This window comes from Prionailurus bengalensis, chromosome X (genome assembly GCF_016509475.1).
Source record: "Prionailurus bengalensis isolate Pbe53 chromosome X, Fcat_Pben_1.1_paternal_pri, whole genome shotgun sequence".
NCBI lineage: Eukaryota > Metazoa > Chordata > Mammalia > Carnivora > Felidae > Prionailurus > Prionailurus bengalensis.
In genome coordinates this window covers 90,391,552-90,411,482 of record NC_057361.1, presented here as the reverse complement: position 1 = coordinate 90,411,482, position 19,931 = coordinate 90,391,552, and the positions used below count along the sequence as shown (strand labels likewise).

At 40.2% G+C, this 19,931-nt stretch overlaps 1 protein-coding gene across 3 annotated transcripts in view; it reads left to right on the top strand.

The window, feature by feature from the left end:
• The window catches only part of ACSL4 (acyl-CoA synthetase long chain family member 4), a 59,352-nt gene that overhangs the window by 20,593 nt on the left and 18,828 nt on the right, over nucleotides 1–19,931 (top strand). For all 3 annotated transcript variants that reach the window (XM_043570606.1, XM_043570608.1, XM_043570607.1), the window contains 8 exons: nucleotides 1,446–1,596; nucleotides 1,752–1,875; nucleotides 5,060–5,131; nucleotides 8,906–9,045; nucleotides 10,429–10,601; nucleotides 12,592–12,666; nucleotides 16,055–16,246; nucleotides 17,369–17,483. In XM_043570606.1, the coding sequence (XP_043426541.1) occupies nucleotides 1,446–1,596; nucleotides 1,752–1,875; nucleotides 5,060–5,131; nucleotides 8,906–9,045; nucleotides 10,429–10,601; nucleotides 12,592–12,666; nucleotides 16,055–16,246; nucleotides 17,369–17,483 (1,042 nt within the window). The remainder of the gene's footprint in view (nucleotides 1–1,445; nucleotides 1,597–1,751; nucleotides 1,876–5,059; nucleotides 5,132–8,905; nucleotides 9,046–10,428; nucleotides 10,602–12,591; nucleotides 12,667–16,054; nucleotides 16,247–17,368; nucleotides 17,484–19,931) is intronic.

Below are 19,931 nucleotides of genomic sequence, written 5' to 3'. Positions count from 1 at the left end.
CTGAAAAGGAGTCTGCCGACCCCTGCTCAAGATGGCTGAATATAATCTGTTAGGAAGACCTCTCTATTTTCCTCCCCCAGTCATTCAGGAAAAGCAAAGATAGCACTGGAGCTCAGGACCTTTAAGATGATGCAACATTTGTACCTTCAGGGACACCTGGGTGGCTCAGTCACTTGAACATCGACTCTTGATTTTGGCTCAGGTCATGATCCCATGGTCGTGGGATCGAAACCTGTGTCAGGCTCCATGCTGAGCATGGAGCCTGCTTAAGGTTCTCTCTCTCTCCCTCTTCCCCTCACCCCAACTCATGCAAACACACTCTCTCTCTTTCGAAAATACAATAAATTACGATAACAACAACAATAATATTCCTAAGTTCAGACAGAGGGCTAGGAGGAGTGAAATTTAGATACTATTTAGATATTACCATTGATAGGGAATGAAGTGTTTATAAACCTCTCCACACAGTCTCTCTCAGTATCATAAAATTCCTGTCTCATTTTGATTAGACAGAATCAAAGTATGGTCCAATCCAGATAGGGCAATAAGCACTAAATCTGGAAGACCCAAAAGAGTCCCGAAGCCAGACACATAACATGGGTTGTAACTACAGGAGTGAGTGAGCGAGTGAGTCACAGAGAGAGAGAAGAGAGAAAGGACCTCTTGGTGTTATTTTTATCTAGGCACACTTTCAGTACTTTGAAAAACTGATTTCCTATACAGATTTCAAGAAGCAACACTAAAAACAGTAGAAAATATCATTTTGGTTTGGTGTTCTTTGGATTATATGTGCTGCTTGGAACGTAATCTTAAAATAATCTGTTAAATGTATAATGGTTATCTAATTCAGTGTCCATGGTTCAGTTATTATTAAATGAAATTATTTTTATAAAAAGTGAGAAAAATACCAAGTCCAGTGGCTTTCAATCAGGGGTGTGTATGAGTGTCACCTGTGGAGCCTTTGATCCATCCCAGACCCGGAATGCTCAGAGGTGGGGGCCAGAGACAGAGACTGTATTTTGTTTAAGTTCTGCAGGTAATTCTCATGCCCCCCAGTGGTTGAGAACCATAATCAGGCCCAGCCATCTCATTTTAAAGGTGAGCAAACTGAGGCCTGAAGGGCTTGCACACGATAGTCTATCTCCCTGATTCTCCAAAGTCCTGGCTAGCTTTCCACAGCACTGCTGTGTATGCAGCACCTCGGCCAGGCAGGGGTAGACCGGGATTGGGCTCAACACCCAGAAAAAGGGCCACAGTGGCGTTCAAGACTCTCACTGCAGGTAACCAGAAATTCAATCACCATTTTTTTTGTGTCGGTTGTCAGTAGAGAGCATTTGTTTTACATGGTTCATCATTATGCAAAAAATACCTAAAAACTCTTAATCTTTGTGTAAGCAATTGAACTTCTAAACTGAAGAAAACGCAGTGTTTTTTCATTCTTTTAGCGAGCGTTCCTCCGAACAGACCAACTCCTTCGGACATGGCTATTGTCATGTATACCAGTGGTTCTACCGGCCGGCCCAAGGGAGTGATGATGCACCATAGCAATTTGATAGCTGGGATGACAGGCCAGTGTGAGAGGATTCCTGGGCTGGGGTAAGAGAGACTCATTCCATGTTCTTCTTTGCGATGAGAGCTCCTGTTTGACATCGTCTAAACTCCATCTGTGTAGAAACGAGAAGGCTATTGATGTTTCTACTTAACCATGCCTTATTCCTGACGGCTGACATGTTTCTCTTATTTCATTTTAGACCAAAGGACACTTACATTGGCTACTTGCCTTTGGCTCATGTGCTAGAACTGACAGCAGAGATATCCTGCTTTACCTACGGCTGTAGGATTGGCTATTCTTCTCCACTTACACTCTCTGACCAGGTGACAAGCCTTTTGCTCTTTCCGCGCCATCCTATTAAGTTGCGCTGTTTGGCTGAGAACGTATTACTGCGAATGTGAGACACTTCAGTTCACTGGCACTTTCTCCTCGACTTCAAAAATAGCCCCTGTGGGCAAATATGTAGCTGTAAAAAAGAGTTATGGATTTGTTAGTGTTGCTTCATCTACATCTTCTTACATGATTTTGAAGCTTACAGTTACTTTCATTTTGTTTTATGAGATTTTGACTCTGGATAGCTTGGGTAGAGAAGATAAATGCACCGAGTCTTTTGGATACATTACCCATAAACAGGGATAGGTTTTCTGGGAGGAGATGTGGTGGTAGGATCGTGGCCCAGTTTTGCTCTCAGTTTTCTCTAACACTGTGCTGTCCACAACAGCACGCTGAAGTAGAGATAATTCCAATGATATAAGAAAAATCTCATTTCTCAGTTGCTCCAGCCACATTTCTTTTTGTTTTCTAATTTTTTTTTAAATTTTTAAATTTACATCCAAGTTAGTTAGCATATAGTGCAATAATGATTTCAGGAGTAGATTCCAGTGATTCATCCCCTATGTATAACAACCAAGGCTCATCCCAATGAGTATCGTCCTTAATGTCCCTTACCCATTTAGCCCATCTCCCCACCCACAACCCCTCCAGCAACCCTCAGTTTGTTCTCTGTATTTAAGAGTCTCTTATGTTTTGTCCCCCTCCCCTCCAGCCACATTTCAAGTTCTCAGCAGCTAAGTGTCACTAGTGGGTACCACTTTGGACAGCACAGGTACCAGACCTTTCCATCATCATGGAAAGTTCTATTGCGTATCCAAAGGCAGCCCTCAGCTTTGCGCCTGGAGTCCAACTGGGTTCTCCCTTCTCCTTTGTTCACAGTAGGAAGCCCAACAATGTCTAGAGCTAACTCACGTATTTTACCTGCATTTGAAATTACACAGCTAATACCTACTGTCCACAGTTGTTTAATTTCTTCTTTGGACCTGTTGCTATAGAAAAATGTCAACCAGAGGTTGAGGCAAAAAAGAGTTTCTGAGTATAGATAGGAATGACTTGGTTTTAGGGAGAGGTTAGGTAGGTTGTGTGATATTAAGGCAGAAAAGTTAAATGGATGTCTTCGGATTTGAGATTCCAGCCATCTTTTTAAAAAAAAATTGTTTTTGGATGTATAACTTAAAGGACATGAATCTTAAGTACACTGCTTGATTGCATTTAATGTACACACATAGACCCCTGTAATCATCCATATCTAGATCAAGATAAAAAAGAACATTCCTGGAACTCCATAATGTCCTTGTGTCCTTTCTGAATGATGACCACCTCCCTGCAACTTCCCAGGATAATCCAACCACCTCTTGAAGCGGCTTTATCATAAGAAAAATGTTCTGTGTTCTAGACAACTACCTACTTGGTACTTTAGGGAACACAACCTCTTTGTAAGATGGAGAGCTGCCGTATGAACTACTCAGCTGAAAGTTCACATTTAAAATCTGCTAGAACAGTAATGGAGAAAAGAAGTGATCAAGTAAAGTAATAAACGAGACTTGATGTAGTCAAGTTAAAATTGATCTATGAATAAGACTGGGGCTTGAACTGTAAAAAAAAATTTTTAGAAAACTCTGTAATGTTAAAAGAAAAAAAAATCCACAACGATTATGTTTTTGATGCACTGTAGTGGGCTTTTCTTGTATTTAGAAATGTTTCAAAATGTGAAACACCTTTCAGTAAACTTTGAGTTTGATCCCCCCCCCACCTTAGGGAAGTTCAGAAGTGAGGGACTAGCAACTCTAGCTTTCACTGCCTTTCTGGAAATAATAGCCTCAGTGTAGGGAAGGGGGGGGGCAGTTGGAGTGAATGCCCCACCTATCTTTTTCACGAACTTCCTAATAAAAAGTCTCAATATTTCTAGGAATCAAAAACCCAGGAATCTCCCTCAGATAGGAAATCAGAAACAGGTGGGACATTAGAGGTGCCACATTTGAAGCCAACAGATAAGCGTGATGCTGTCCTGAGATTATTGCGATCATAAGAAGAGAACTGATACCATTACATAGAGTCATAAAGAAAGTGAAGAAGGGCTCCTTGTGGCTAGTGCTACCCTGGAACAGCTCTTTAAAGCGACAGCTGGTCAGCACTACATGGAGGGCAGCTTGGACTTGCAGGACATGAGAACCCATCTTTCTCTCTACAGAGCTGCCCTCCCATGTGTCATATGCACGTGCGGGCGTCAGTTTCCACTTGCAAATGTGCACACACTCGCACATACATGAAACAACAAGCAGTTATTTTATTTCCTTTATCCATCTTAAAGAAAAGCAGGATAAAAGCAATTTGGTTCTATTGGCAGAAAGTTCTCTATGACGAAGCTGGTGGTCCTGGCATATCACACTGTCCCTTAAGAGCTGGTTTACTTCCCGCCTGTGTCAGCGTGACTAATAGACACATCATACATCTAAACTTACAGACTAATGAACTGCATTATAGCTGGTTCTTCCTTTCATCTCCCTTTTTCAGTGGGCTGCTTTATCAGTTTTTCTACCTGTTGCTCTGATATTTGAAATCCCAAATAGTATTTATGTGTGTAAGCAATGAAAGAAAACAAAAGAAAGGAGAAATATATACATACTTAGATATATATGTGCATATCCCCACATGGTCACTGGCAGGGTCTTCAGTATTCTGTCAACCACAATGTTACCAAATTAGTGTTTTTCCATCATGTTCATCAACGGCAGTGACTTCAAGAGGTGGCTTTGCCATTTGGCTAATCAAAGAAAGTTAAAATATTTTCCATTTTCTTTTAGTGTTCACTGTACCTTAGCTGAGGTTTTCTATTCTCTCTCTTTTTTTAATGGATGATCTGTGCTGTGCTTGATACGTGAGAGACAAGAATGCGCACTTTACCCAAATATCCCACTCTCCTTTATTATGAGTCAGAGCTTCTCCTCTAAGGAAAGCCGAAATGTACTAGAAGAAATCATCTCCAGGCTAAAGCACCAAAGCCACTTCCACTTTAGACGTTTGCAAGTTATGAGAGTTGTAACCAATAACTCAACGGGGCCATAGAAGATCAGATTCCATTGTGTAAATTTCTGTCACTGTCAGTACTTGAATTATCACACTTTTTTGCTGAGGCTGGCTCTCCTGATCCTATTTGCTTTTTCTTTCATGTAGTCCAGCAAAATTAAAAAGGGAAGCAAAGGAGACTGTACTGTGCTGAAGCCGACACTCATGGCGGCCGTTCCGGTGAGTACAGAATATAAATGTCCTTTATTGCTTGCACTTGGACTTTTTAAAAGGTGATGCTCTCAGGGTTTTGCATACAGTTTTAAACAACTTCACTCAATTGAGATCGTGGCAAGTGTGTTCATTTAAATCTGAGATCAGCATTGGCAAACTTCTGACATGTATGCCTGTTAGTGTTGCTGATCCTGGAAAATTAGTGATGAACATGACCTAGTTCAGATTACCTAGCGTGAGAAGTGGCCATAATATTTCAAGGGTAGAAGATATTCTAGATCTCATTTTTGTTTAATCACAAATTGTATTTTATTTTTATTTTGGACTTTTTAAAAGTTTATTTTGAGACAGACAGAGTGTGCACACGCGATGCGCACATGAGCGGAGGAAGGGCAGAGGGGGGAGAGAGAATCACAAGCAGGCTCCACACTGACAGCGTGGACCCTGATGCAGGGCTTGAACTCTTGGACTGCGAGATCATGATCTGGGCCTAAGTTGGATGCTTAACTGACTGAGCCATGTAGGCGCCCCTAATCACAAATTTCAAACAAATGAGGAAGCGTAGGTCATCCCAGAGAACTGAAGCAGCATATCCAAAGTTATGGAACTGAGTCTCAAATCCAAGCCTCCTGACCCTAATCGTGACTAGGAAAACTGGCACTTGAGAGATTTTCCAAAGAAAAAAGCTTAGGTCCAGACGTTTAAAATCCTTATGTGAAATACTGCCTTTCATCAAAATAAGATGTTACAGCGTTTTTGGCCTTGTAATGATAAACATTTCACACAGTGTTTCAAATGTGCATAATCAGATATGTTCTAGCACTTTTAGGCTTGGAAACTCCAGCGGGACTGTATACCGTGACTGCTTGTATTGTGATCAGATTTTAAGTCTCATCCCAGTATCTCTCTCAGAATTATTTTTGTACATGGAAAATTGGAGACGAGATAATGAAGTGTTCAGCCACTTTGTTTTTTAAGCTTCTTATTACAAAATTATTAAATAACAAAAGAATTAAAAGAGGGCAGAGTAGCCTTTGCCTTTTTATTTAGAGGTGCTGAAGAATTCGGCAAGTTTGGAAACTGAAAGAAGCTTCTGATTAAAACATAATAAAGTGATGCTAATGATAGGTACTACAGTACTTGCTGTTTTCAGGACCTGTCCCTAAGGGCTTTAGATGGATTATCTCACTTAATCCTCCCTAAGACTCTCCTAGGTGGATCCTATTTTTCTGGTTTTATAAAGAAAAAAAAAAAAAAGTTTTCCCGAAGTCACAGAGCCCGAACTCTACCAGTCTGATACCAGACTTTTCTTAACTACTATGCCTGTCTGTTTAGGATTGTGATTGTGTTTGGTGTTTTGGGAAATATTTTGGGTTTATTACTCAAAGTACAGGAGTCCCTAGTAAACCCTATCAGAGAACATAGGGAAGGAAAAAGACCAAGGACTGTAGGAAGCAATGTCTGAATTTAGGCCTGAAGGATAAGCAGGAGTTTGTGGATATGCTGTGTATCTTCTAATTGCCCATGGTCCATTCTTCTTTACTTTGTGCCTTGGAAGGCTAACTTCTGTGGATGAATCACCAGGGCTTGCTTGTCTTTTGTTGGGTTCAGCCAATTACTGGCACTCAGGAGAGATCACAGGGCAGGGAGAGAGGAGGGGTTCTGCATATTTACTGCCTTTGCTCCTTCCCTGTTGGGCTGCGATTTGGGGCAGTTGTCAAGCGTCCATGGAACAATCTCTTTCCCATTGGCTGTAACCAGGTCTTGCCCGTGGCTATAGTCTTCACCGGGTTCCAATAATACATCTCTCCTCTTGGTTCTTTAGGCCTGAGGATAGTAAACAGACTCTCATGTTGCTGGTCCATGGGTGTTTCACTGAACTTTGTTGGTTCCCTTAACTCCTCCCCCTCCTGTATAAATAGGCCTTAAAAAAATCTTTTTTACTGAAAATCGATAGATTCTATTATCTGAGTTTGTTTCTTTCCTGGATCAGAATGAAAGATCCATTTAGTATTGTACAGTCACGTATTCACAGGCTGAGAATTTAGAATACATCACTGCTTCTTGTAAGCACTGACTCAGTTGAACATCATGTAACATTAGGTTGAAGTGAAGGGTGACTTATTGTGCTAATAATAAATCCTGCCAATTTGTTACAACTATCATTTGTGTTCCTTACTCATAGAGGCCTTCCAGTGCCCATGACTCTTATCTACTGGAAAGAGCAGTGGAGGTAGTTCTGTCACATCTGTCTCACTCCTGTAGGCTTTTTTCCTCCACCTGACATCCTATTCACTTTCTTAAGTGGGATAGTTACAGGATATTAAAGTCCTGTAGGGAACTTTTGGAATTTCTCAATCACAGATCTAGACAAATATGTCAGTTAACACAATGATTCCATCTGTGGAAATGGACAGGACAACATTGTGCCATCCTTGAATGCTGTTGCAGCCTCCCTCCACCCCCATGAGCTTTATTGGGATATAATTGACACATACCATCGTGTCAATTAAGGTATACAGTGTACAGTGATTTGACATATGTATGTATTGTGAAAAGATTACTATAATAATGTTAACGCACCCATCGTCTCACAAAGTTACCATGTGTATGTATATGATGAGAACATTTAAGATCTACTCTTTTAGCAACTTTCGAGTATATAATACAGTCTTGTTAACTCTACTCCCTGTGCTGTGCTGTACATTACATCCCCAGGACTTGCTCATCTTCTGCCTGTAAGTTTGTATCCTTGGACCAACATCTCCCTATTTGCCCCACCCGCTAGCTTCTGGCAGCCACCAGTCTACTCTCGGTTGCTGAGGTTGGCCGGTTTAGAGTCCACATAGAAGTGAGACCATATAGTATTTGTCTTTTTCTTTCTGACTACTTTCCCATAGCATAAGGCAAGAGATGTTTTTGCTGTCCTTATTTGTGAATGGCTCTGTTATGATATCGAAAGAGCCATTCATAAAACTATTCATGGTAGCACAACTGAATTTCCACTAATTGCCACTTTAACTATTTAAAATTAGGTGTTTATAAATAGATGTGCTTTATGCAATAATTCTTATTAATTTGTGCTTACTCGTTTCAAGAAAACATCATTTAGTGATAGTCTGGGCTTTTTTGCTGGTTTGTTTCGGGGTTCTTTGTTGTTGTTTTGTGTATTACCTTGGGAGTCACTGTATCTCGAACCTAGTCCTCCTTGAATTTTCCAAGGAGCCATGAGCAAGAATCCTGTTCGTTTTTGTAATCTTAGCTTCTACTGAAAGGGAGTAGAAATGCCTAAATTACAGGGACATAAGAATTTTAAGGAACTCTAGAAAATTCTGTAAGACAACTCTTAAGAAACTCTGTAAATCTCTCTGCCATGCTATAAGAGTCACAAGGTAGTAGTGAGAAAAACATCAGAATTAGATTCAACATAGTTGGGTGTTTTTTGGTGCTATTGGAAAATAAGTGAATATATTTGAAAAAAAGAATTAAAAATGATACTTATGTGGGAGGTGAATGAATTATTTACACTCTAGTAGACATTTTTTAAAATTTTTAGATAAACTTAGTGTATAGAACCAGAAAATCCCTATACGTGTCCCTAGTCTTTTTGAAATCGTGAACAAGTAAAGTCAGTGAAATTAATTATATAATAAAGTAAATATATCCATTATACTAAAAACTTTGACCTAAGAGGTCAGAAACAAGGTATCTTCAACTAAAGACCATCTCCGTGTTGGTGTAATTCTTTTCAGATTGTTGAATATTTTGCTTGCCTTTTAGGAAATCATGGACAGAATTTATAAGAATGTTATGAGCAAAGTCCAAGAGATGAATTATATTCAGAAAACACTGTTCAAGATAGGGTATGATTACAAGTTGGAACAGATCAAAAAGGGATATGATGCACCACTTTGCAATATGTAAGTACATTTCATAGACTCTGTAGTGTGAGCCTGGAGATATCGTGTGTTTACATCTGGAAGATGAAGAAGTAAATGGCAAGCTAATTTACTTTGGGCATCACCACCATCATCATAAGGTTGCATTTCCCTTTTATTCACTTCTAACCCTCATTGCTTCCATAGCAAACATAGACAGAGGACTCTGAGCTCTGATCTTGGCAGTTGAACAGATTTTAATAATTGAGTAAATGTTTAAGACTTTATTGCAGAATTTGGTCTTATGAAGAAAAACTAGATTAGACTTTGGAATCAAAATGTGTGAGTTTACAAAGGGTCAGTTCTGACAAAAGGTGATACTCAAGATTTTAATCTGCAGGAAGGTTTCTGATTTATTGTATTCATAAAACAGTGTAATAAATATATGAACATAACAGCTATTTTGGTTAGTGTTTGTTTTTGAGAGAGAGAGAGAGAAAGAGAGAGAGCAGGGGAGGGGCATAGAGAGGGAGACAGGATCCGCAGCAGGCTTCAGGCTCTGAGCTCTCAGCACACAGCCCAGTGAGAGGCTTGAACCCACACACACTGTAAGATCATGACCTGAGCCAAAATTGAGAGTCCGACACTTAACTGACTGAGCCACCCAGGTGCCCCTTATTTTTAATTTTTTTAAATGTTTATTTTATTTTTGAGAGAGAGAGAGAGAGACATAGCACGAGTGGGGGAGGGTCAGAGAGCGAGAGAGACACAGAATCCAAAGCAGGCTCTAAGCTCCGAGCTGTCAGCACAGAGCCCAATGCGGGGCTCGAACCCACAAACCATGAGATCATGACCTGAGCAGAACTTGGACACTCAACCAACCGAGCCATCCAGGCACCCTGAGCATAACAGCTATTTTAAATGTTATGCTGGAGGGTGGAGATAGGGAAACATTTTTCATTAAAAGGGAGATAAGGTCAATAACTAAATGTTCTAAAGACAATTGTAATTTTTGTTTCCTTTGACATCATCATTTTCTTTCATTTGCTGTATGTGAGAGCAGTTTCCCAACACTGCCTCTTTTTTTTTTTAATTTTTAAGAGTCTTTCTGGAATTTTAAAAATGGAAGTATAGCTGATGTACAGTGTTCCCTTAGTTTCAGGTGGACAACATAGTGGTCTGACCACTCTGTACATTATACTGTGCTCGCCACAAGTATAGCTACCATCTGTCATTTTCTGGCATTTTTTTTTCAAGGTGTTATTAATCGTTGCTTTGTGAACCTCTCATTAATTACCACCATGGTTCTGAAATGTAGGTGTCCAACCAAAGTCAAGAAATAGTTCCCAGAGCTTATACATTAGGATGTGACCAAGCATAATGTATGCATGTATTCAAATTATTGCCCCTTGTGCTTTTCTCAAGGTTACTGTTTAAAAAGGTGAAGGCTTTGCTGGGAGGGAATGTCCGCATGATGCTGTCTGGTGGAGCCCCGCTGTCTCCTCAGACACACCGATTCATGAATGTCTGCTTCTGCTGCCCTGTGGGTCAGGGTTACGGACTGACAGAATCATGTGGTGCCGGCACAGTTACTGAAGGTAAGTACTGGTAACATGGCAAATAATTCTGTTTGTTGTCACTAATGTTTATACCCCTTAAGTAATAACAGATTCAGTGTAATCCTGAACAGGTTTAGTTCTAGAAACTTCCAGTTGAACTATCACGTGTGCCCTTTATGTTTAAGCCTTGTCTGTATTTATGCCATCTTGTCAGTCCTCAAAATTCTGTCACCCTGGTCCTTTAGTCTCTTCTGTCTAAATGCTTGTTTCCTCGGAGAACTGCACTCTTGGAAAAAAGTATCATTTTTATGCTCCCTCTTGAATGTATATTCCTGCCCTGACTTCTTGTTTGTTTTCTGTTCTTTTCAAAACCCGATAGCCGTGTCAACTTTGGCACTATGGAAATTTCAAACCAGATAATTCTTTATTGGTGGGGCTCTCTTGTGCATTATAGGATGTTTATCAGCCAGGTAGGTATCAGGAGTAACTCACTCCTCCCAGCTGTGGCAATGGAACATAAATCAAAACATTACCAAATACCCCCTGAGGGGTGAAATCATCTTGGGTTGGGAAACACTGGGGTAGGTAATACTTTTTGGATCATCCCACTTTCACTTTATATTCATGTGCCCAAAATCAACGCCATCATCCCAGACCTCTGTCCACCTGGCAGATGGTTGGTGACTGTGGTATTACCATCCTTAAAACCATTCACAGCATTAGCTTTGAAGTCTTCTAATTGTTTATTTTTTAAAACTTTAACTTCAATTGGATCTTCCCATTTGTTCATTGGACTGCTCCCTCCCCTGCATGCCACCTTTCGTACCTGGCCTCTTATTGCCTCACACTCCTCTGAGGTAACAGCCTTTTAGCGGCCATTCCTGCCTCTATTGTATCACTTGTGATTGATCCTGTATATTTCTGTTGGGCATCTCCACCTCAAACACTGCTTCAGCCCTGGTGGACCTAGCTTCCAGACATCTTTAATCTGTTGCCGTTGTCCCCATCCATCATTATTTTCCATTATTTTACACACACACACACACACACACACACACACACACACACCCTGGCTCTGCTCTCCTCTCTTTCTCTTACGGGCATTCATGCTCTCACCTCTCTGTATTTTCTGTTCCCTTGTCTTGGAATGCCCTTTTTGCTAACTGGACACAGCCACCTTTTAATGCCCAACTCTTCAATTAAGTCTTTGCCAGTGATTTCATTTCACATTGATCTTTCAAGTCCCTGAGGTACCGTTGTGTGCACTTCCAGTACCATGAAATTGAGTATTTAAATGTGCTCTGAGTTGCTTCATGCGCATTTTGTCCCAGGTAGTTTGTTTGTAAGCTCATTGAGGGCATAGTCTCCTTATCTTTTACGTGTTTCCTCCTTTCAGTGTTTAATATAATGCTAGGTACATTATAGGGTATCTATAAATACTTGATTATTGATAGCAGTACTTACAAATTACAAAAGGAGAATATCGTCATCATCCTGTTTGGTAATAGCAGTTAACATTTATTGAAAACTGAGTTTGTGCCAAGAAGTGTTAAGCACCATCCACGCATCATCTCATTGAATCCCTACAGCATATCTCTATAAGAAGTAGGTTTTCTTACTCTCCCCCTTTAATAGATGGGGAGATGGAGGCCCAGTGGGGTTAAGTAATTTGTCCAAGTTACACAGTCAATCAGTGAGTGGCAGAAAAGGAATTCCAATCCAAATCTGTCCTCCTGGAATCCTAGGTAGATAATGGTAGGGGCAGCTCTCCTCCTTTCACAGAGATTTTTGTACTTATTATCTGAAATAGAGCCCGTGAGAAGCGAAAGTGATGTAACAACATTGGTACTGATTGCACTGTTGAAATAGAGTTGAAATACTGAAGCATGGTCACACGTTGCGCTGCACTCACAGTGGTCTCTCTTTTATCATCTGTGAGACTCTGGTTCTAACTCCAGTATCCCTGGTCTCCCATGGGCACAAGTCTGAAATGTGGTATGCTAATATATTTGTTGCATTTTCCTCCTAGTTACAGACTATACTACGGGCAGAGTTGGAGCCCCTCTTATTTGCTGTGAAATTAAGCTAAAAGACTGGCAGGAAGGTAAGAGTTTTATGACCAGCTCTACTGGTTCTAGATACGCTGAAAACCACCATGAGCCCCAAGACACCCAGTCTTTAAAGTGTTAGGTCGTCTGTGATAGCAAGGGACTCTTTGCTGTTGCTGGTTCCCGGTGCTTTCTTTTCCTCAGTAAAGAGGGTCCCAAGAGGAAAAGAAAAACCTCTGGAATTTAGGCATGATGATTCTGAACTTGAGAATACTTGATGGTAAAGAGGAAGAACATTCTTAGTGGGGCATTCCCTAGGTCTGGAGAAGGATGTATATCCGATCTTTGGAAGCTTGACTTTGCTAGTGAGGACATTTGGGCCAGGAAATGAAACCCCAGATTTTTAGGGGATTGAGGGACTGACTGATGACACATGCATGCTCCAACCTCTTAGCTCTTGACCCCCGCAAACATTTTCACAGATGAGACTCAGTTCTCAGGCCATTTGTATGATTTTATCTTTATATTTAATTGTAAAGGGAGGGCTGCACTTTATAGACATTGGTGATAATCCTTTCTATAAAGCAGCTGGAGGCAGAAGTAAACCAGTCTTCCTGGTAAAACTGAAAACTACTAAATGTGTTGCATTAACTGCAAAATAATGAACAGCCTGGCCTTGTCAGATAAAGGAAAAGTAATTAAAAAGCTTAAGAATTTAGGGGTGCCTGGGTGGCTCAGTTGGTTAAGTGTCCAACTCTTGATCTCAGGTCAGGTCATGATCTCACGGTTCACGAGTTTGAGCCCCACGTGGGGCTCTGTGCTGACAGTGTGGAGCCTGCTTGGAATTCTCTCTCCCTCTGTCTCTGCCCCTCCCCCACTTGTGCTCTTTCTCTCTCTGTCTCTCAAAATAAATAAATAAACTTAAAAAAAATTTTTTTTAAAAACTTAAGATCTTAAAAGGGAATATTCATTGTTGAATGGAGCCATAGGCTGAAAATTTAAAGGACCAGTTAGTTACCTTCTAGGACAATTCTCTTAGGTTGTTCAAACCCAAGACCATGAATCGGCTGTATCTGACATAAACTTGGAGTTCCTAAGTGTTTCTCCTCCTATGACTTTCTGCCTATGTGCATTATTGTCAGTGCTCAAAGAGAAAATGACTATTTCTTTTTATTTTATTTTATTTTATTTTATTTTATTTTTCTTTTTTTTTAATTTTTTTTTAACATTTATTTATTTTTGAGACAGAGAGAGACAGAGCATGAACAGGGGAGGGGCAAAGAGAGAGGGAGACACAGAATCTGAAACAGGCTCCAGGCTCTGAGCGGTCAGCACAGAGCCTGACGCGGGGCTCAAACTCATGGACCGTGAGATCATGACCTGAGCCGAAGTCGGACGCTTAACCGACTGAGCTACCCGGGCGCCCCTTTATTTTATTTTATTTTTAAATGTTTATTTTACTTTTGAGAGAGAGAGAGAATGTGAGCGTGGGAGAGGCAGAGAGTGGGGGACAGGATCCAAAGTGAGCTCTGTGCTGAGAGCAGACAGCCTGATGTGGGGCTAGAACCCACAAACTATGAGATCATAACCTGAGCTGAAGTCAGACACTTAACTGACTAGCCACCCAGGTGCCCTACAACTACTTCTTTTTAAAAACCACATTTAAAATCTAGTTGCATTCCCAAGATCTTTACATCCTGGGACTAAGTCCTCCTTCTGTCTCCCATGGCAATGCTGTTCCGATTTTAGGATGAAAATCTGAAGACATCATAGACAATATGTGTCTGGGTGTGTTGAGCTTCAGCAGCACAACTGTTTCATTATATGGGTTATTTATTAGGCAGTGAAATTAGAGAAAGCAGGTATATCGTACAACTTGGTAAGGCAAATTTTGCCCCTAATTTTTATTTTCTGAGTTTCTGTTATTGTACTTCAGCATCCATCAGTTTTGGGGAGTGGGGCCATTTTTGCATATGTCTCTGGAGTTTTCCTTGCCATGAGGGAAACTTTGTTTTATATAATAGGAATGATCTTAATATTTTATATGCAATGGATTTCATATTTAAATATTGAATAGTTTAAAATTTTTAAGAGCAGCTAACAGCTGAAAGGACTCTGCTTGAATCTTTGTAAAACTTAAAACCTAGGGGCGCCTGGGTGGCTCAGCCAGTTAAGCGTCCGACTTCTGCTCAGGTCATGATCTTGCAGTTCGTGAGTTCGAGCCCTGCGTTGGGTGCTGTGCTGACAGCTCAGAGCCTGGAGCCTGCTTCAGATTCTGTGTCTCCCTCTCTCTCTGCCTCTCCTCCTCTAGCACTCTCTCTCAAAAATAAATAAACATTACAAAATTAAACATAAAACCTAATCAACATCTCAGTTTATGAATTCAGATTTTTGTATTTTTCCCTTAAATTAAGCTTTATTCAATAATAAATAGGTAATGAGTAGTGGTAAAATATTTTAGAGCTCTTGTCAGTCATTTCAGTGTTTTAAAGTTGTGACTGGGTGGGGTGCCTGGGTAGCTCAGTCAGTTAAGCATCTGACTTTGGCTCAGGTCATGATCTTGCAGTTCGTGGGTTCAAGCCCTGCACTGGGCTCTCTGCTGACAGCTTGGAGCCTGGGGCCTGCTTCAGATTCTGTGACTCCCTCTCTCTGTGCCCCTCCCCTGCTCATGCTCGGTCTCTCACTCAAAAATAAATTAAAAAATTTTTTAAAAAGTCTAAAGTCGTGACTGGCCATAGGCCAAAGTTAAGAAAATATAGTTTCCTGCCTGTTTCCCATAGCTTCTCTTTCCCTCTCACTTCATGGTGTTGCCTTTGGTAGACACTCCCTACCTGCTCTCTTGTATTAAAACCTCCTTAATGTTTTATTATTTTTTTTTATTTTTCAGAGAAAGAGAACACAAGAGAGGGAAGGGCAGAGAGGGAGACGGGATCCAAAACGGATTCAGTGCTGACAGCAGAGATCCCAATGCAGGGCTCAAACTCACAAACTGTGAGATCATGACCTAAGCCAAAATCAGATGCTTAACCAACTGAGCCACCCAGGCGCCCCTGTATTAAAACCTCCTTAGAAAAAAATCTGAAATGCATTGATACCAGCATATTACTAATTTACTTAAAACAGCTTCAATCGTTACCCTTCTTGGGGGTAATTTTTTCTTAACAAAGCTCTATGAACCCCAAGCTTCAGTGGCGTTCTAAGTGTGAAATTTTGTCATTGGGAAGGTTTGGGATGGGTGGTGGTTGGTTATTATCATTGCGCCTTCCTCAGTACCCCCCAAATTACAGTTACCCATTATCCTCAGGTCAATGTGAATACATGGAAACTAATGTTCTCCCAAGGAGTGACAAAATTTGATCTGCAGAAAAATATTAACACAGGAGTGTTAAGAATGAATGCAAGTACATTTTGTTTTAGAACAATAACTAATTTAATGGCTTCCAGGCGGCTACACAATTCATGACAAGCCAAACCCCAGAGGGGAAATTGTAATTGGTGGACAGAATATCTCCATGGGGTATTTTAAAAATGAAGAGAAAACAGCAGAGGATTACTCTGTGGATGAAAATGGCCAAAGGTGGTTTTGCACTGGAGATATTGGAGAATTTCACCCTGATGGATGTTTACAGATTATAGGTCAGTATATTCTCACCATTTTCCTTCCTATCCAAGAGGCAGTGTGGACACATTATTTTCCCTAGTGGCTATCTATACATATGGCTCCAGCTATCCTGGAACCTTAGAAAATCATAAATCCTCAACAGTGATCTATTCTTGAGAATGTCAGTTGGTTTGGCACTGCCCTCACTAAGCCTAGTGAAATAGACTTTTAGCTCCAAAATAGCCCTTCTGTTATTCCCTTTAATCAGGCAAAAGCTAAAATAAAAATTTGACTAGCCAGCTGGGAAGGACCACTCTGTAGAGTCCCATTCAGGTCCTTTTTAAGCCATAAAATTTCCTCAGTCATATCTCTAGCGGTCCATTTAAATCTCTCTGGACCTGTACCTGACCTGAATGTAGTTAAAGATTTCTTGGGAAAATTGGTTCTTCATCCTGAAGTTTGATCTACTGGGGAAATCCCTGGTAAACATGATTTAATCTAGAACCAATCCCCTCTACTTTTTTTTTTTCTTGATCCTTAATTGCACTGGAATCAAAGGTGGGTTTCTGTCAGCATGTAGAGTGGGTTCCCAGGCTATGGGTAGGCAAGTCAGAATTCATATGGAGTTGTAAGGCCACTGATGATTATTCAAGCTGTGCCATCCTGTGCCAGCACATTCTTTCTTAGAGCACTGTCATTTTAATAAGGTAATGTCAAATAAGGAAAATGGGGAATTAACATTTATTAAACATGTTCTGTATGCCAGACATTGTCCTATATGCTTATATGAGGTAGGTGTCAGTATCTCTGATAAAATTGAGGGTTGGTGGGGTCAATTGACCTGCCCAGGATCATGTAGCTTGTAATGGGCAGAGCTGTCATTCAAATCTAATGCTGTAAGACCCTGTCCCTTCCATTAACTTTATCATAGTATTTAAGATTATAATAAAATACTGAGCATTGTAGCTAGTACTTCTTCAGCTAGGTGTTTTCCTTGTAATGGATGTGCATGAACAAGCATTATTCTATAACAGAATTTTAGAAGAAGTATCTGTGTAAATAAAGATTAAGGCAATGAGATTGAGGGAAAATCAGAATTGTGCAGATCTTAATAAAATGGACCGGATAACTTACCATTCGTTCTTCATGACTTCTAGATCGGAAGAAAGATCTGGTGAAGTTACAAGCAGGAGAATATGTATCCCTTGGGAAAGTTGAAGCTGCATTGAAGAACTGTCCACTAATAGACAACATCTGTGCTTTTGCCAAAAGGTAATTTTAAAGGCTGCATTTGTGTCTCCTATACTTCCAGAAAAAGGATGATTGGTAAAAAAAATTGTGATTACGTATAATCATAAGGGAAACATCAAATTTTCATCAGCAATGGGGAATGTTACGCATTTCTGAAAGTTCAACAGCTTGAAGATCGTTTGAGATGATTGAGACGTTTTAACTAATTATTGGACACCTTCTGTGTCTTGCTAAGTACTTAGCTATGCCACAGCACTTACTTCATTCAACATCCTTAACAGCTGAGACATAGCATAAGTAAATTTCCTAAGAAGTTAACACCCCTAGTCAAAGTTTTCTAAATCAAAAACCTAAGAGGTTAGATCCTTTTCTTTATACGTTAATATGGTTTATTTTTATGGGCTTTATTACACCCTTTAAGAAACGTAACTGTAAAAAACACAAAATATAATGGTTATCATCTTAACCATTTCTAAGTGTATAGGTGACTAGTGTTAAGTATATTCACATTGTTGTGCAGCCAATCTCTAGAGCTTTCTATCTTGCAGAACTGAAACTCTCTGTCCATTAAACAACTCCCCATTTTTCCTGGCTGTGGTCCCTGGCTCCCCACCATTCTCCTTTCTGTTTCTGTGAATTTGACTACTCTGGATACCTCATATAAATAGAATTGTACAGTATTTGTCTTTTTGTGACTGGCTTATTTCACTTAGCATAATGTCCTCAGGGTTGTATATTGTAGCATGTGTCAGAATCTCCTTCCTTTTTAAGGCTGAATAATGTTCCATTATGCAGATAGACCATATTTTGTGTATCCATTCATCCACTGATGGACAACTTCAGTTGCTTCCACCCCTTGACTATTGTGAATAATATTGCTATGAACATGGTGCACAAATATCTCTTCAAGATCCTACTTCCCATTCTTTTGGGTATCTACCCAGATGTGGGATCGCTGGATCATGGGGTAGCTCTATTTTTATGTTTTGAGGTCCCGCCGTACTGTCTTCCAGAGCAGCAGCACCATCTTTACCTTCTCACCAGCAATGCACAAGTGTTCTGATTTCCCCGCCTCCTCACCAACACTTGTTTCTAGTTTTTTGACAGTCATCATAACAGGTGCGAGGGGATCTCTCCCTGCTATTGATTAGTGACATGGAGCATCTTTTCATACGCTTGATGGCCATTTATTTGTATGTCACCTCTGGAGAAATGTCAAGTCCTTTGCTCATTAAACATTTTTTCTCTCACTTTCAGTTATACAATACAGTGTTCTCCACTGTAGTCACCATGTTTTTACGTTAGATCCTCAGGCCCTGTTTACCTTATAGCTGAGAGTTCGTACCCTTTTATCAACCTGTCCCTCTTTCCCCTAACCCCTGGAAACCACTTTTCTACTTGGTTTTCAGGAGTTTGACTTCTTTTCCTGTTTTTAAGATTCCACATATAAGTGATACCATGCAGTATTCGTCTTTCTCTTTCTGGTTTATCTCGCTTAGTATAATGCCCTCTGAGTTCATCCATGTCGTCACAAATGGCAGAAGTTTCTTCTTTCCCATGACTGAATGATATTTCCTCGTATATATATCCCACATCTGATGAGCACAGGTTGTTTCCATACCTTGCCTATTGTGACTAATGCTGCAGTGAACATGGGAATGCACATCTCTCTTCAATATCTTGTTTTCATTTCCTTTGGATTTTTATTTCTTTGTCCAGGCAATTAGATTGCTGGATCATATAGTAATTCTATTTTTAATTTTCTGAGGAATGTCCATACTGTTTTCCACAGTGGCTGCACCAATTTACCTTCCCACCAGCAGTGCACACGGGGTCCCTATTCTCCACATCTTCACCGACACCTGTCATCTCTTGTCTTTTTGATGATAGCCAACCTCACGGTTGTGAGGTGATAACTCATTGTGGTTTTGATTTGCGTTTATTTCCCTGATGATGAGTGATGTTGAGTGTCTTTTTGTATGCCTGTTGGCCATTTTTATGTCTTTGGAAAAATGTCTATTTGGTTTCTCTGACCATTTTTTGATTTTTTTTTTTTTGCTCGTGAGTTGTAGGACTTCTTCACATATTTTGGATATTAACCCTTTATCAGATATATGTTTTCAAATATTTTCTCCCATTATGTAGGTTGCCTTTTCATTTTGTTGATGGTTTCCTTTGCTGTGCAGAGCTTTTTAGTTTGATATAGTCCCGCTTGTTCATGTTTGCTTTTGTTGCCTTTGTTTTTGGTGTCAAAACCAACAATACACATTGTTGAGACTGATGTCAAGGGAGCTTACCCCCTGTGTGTTCCTTTAGGAGTTTTATAGTTTCAAGTCTTTGCCCACTTTTTAATTGGGTTATTTTGGGGGGTTTGTTGTTGTTATTGAGTTATAGGAGTTCTTTCTATATTCTAGATATTAACCTCTTCTCAGATATATGACTCACCAGTATCTTCTCCAATTCCATAAA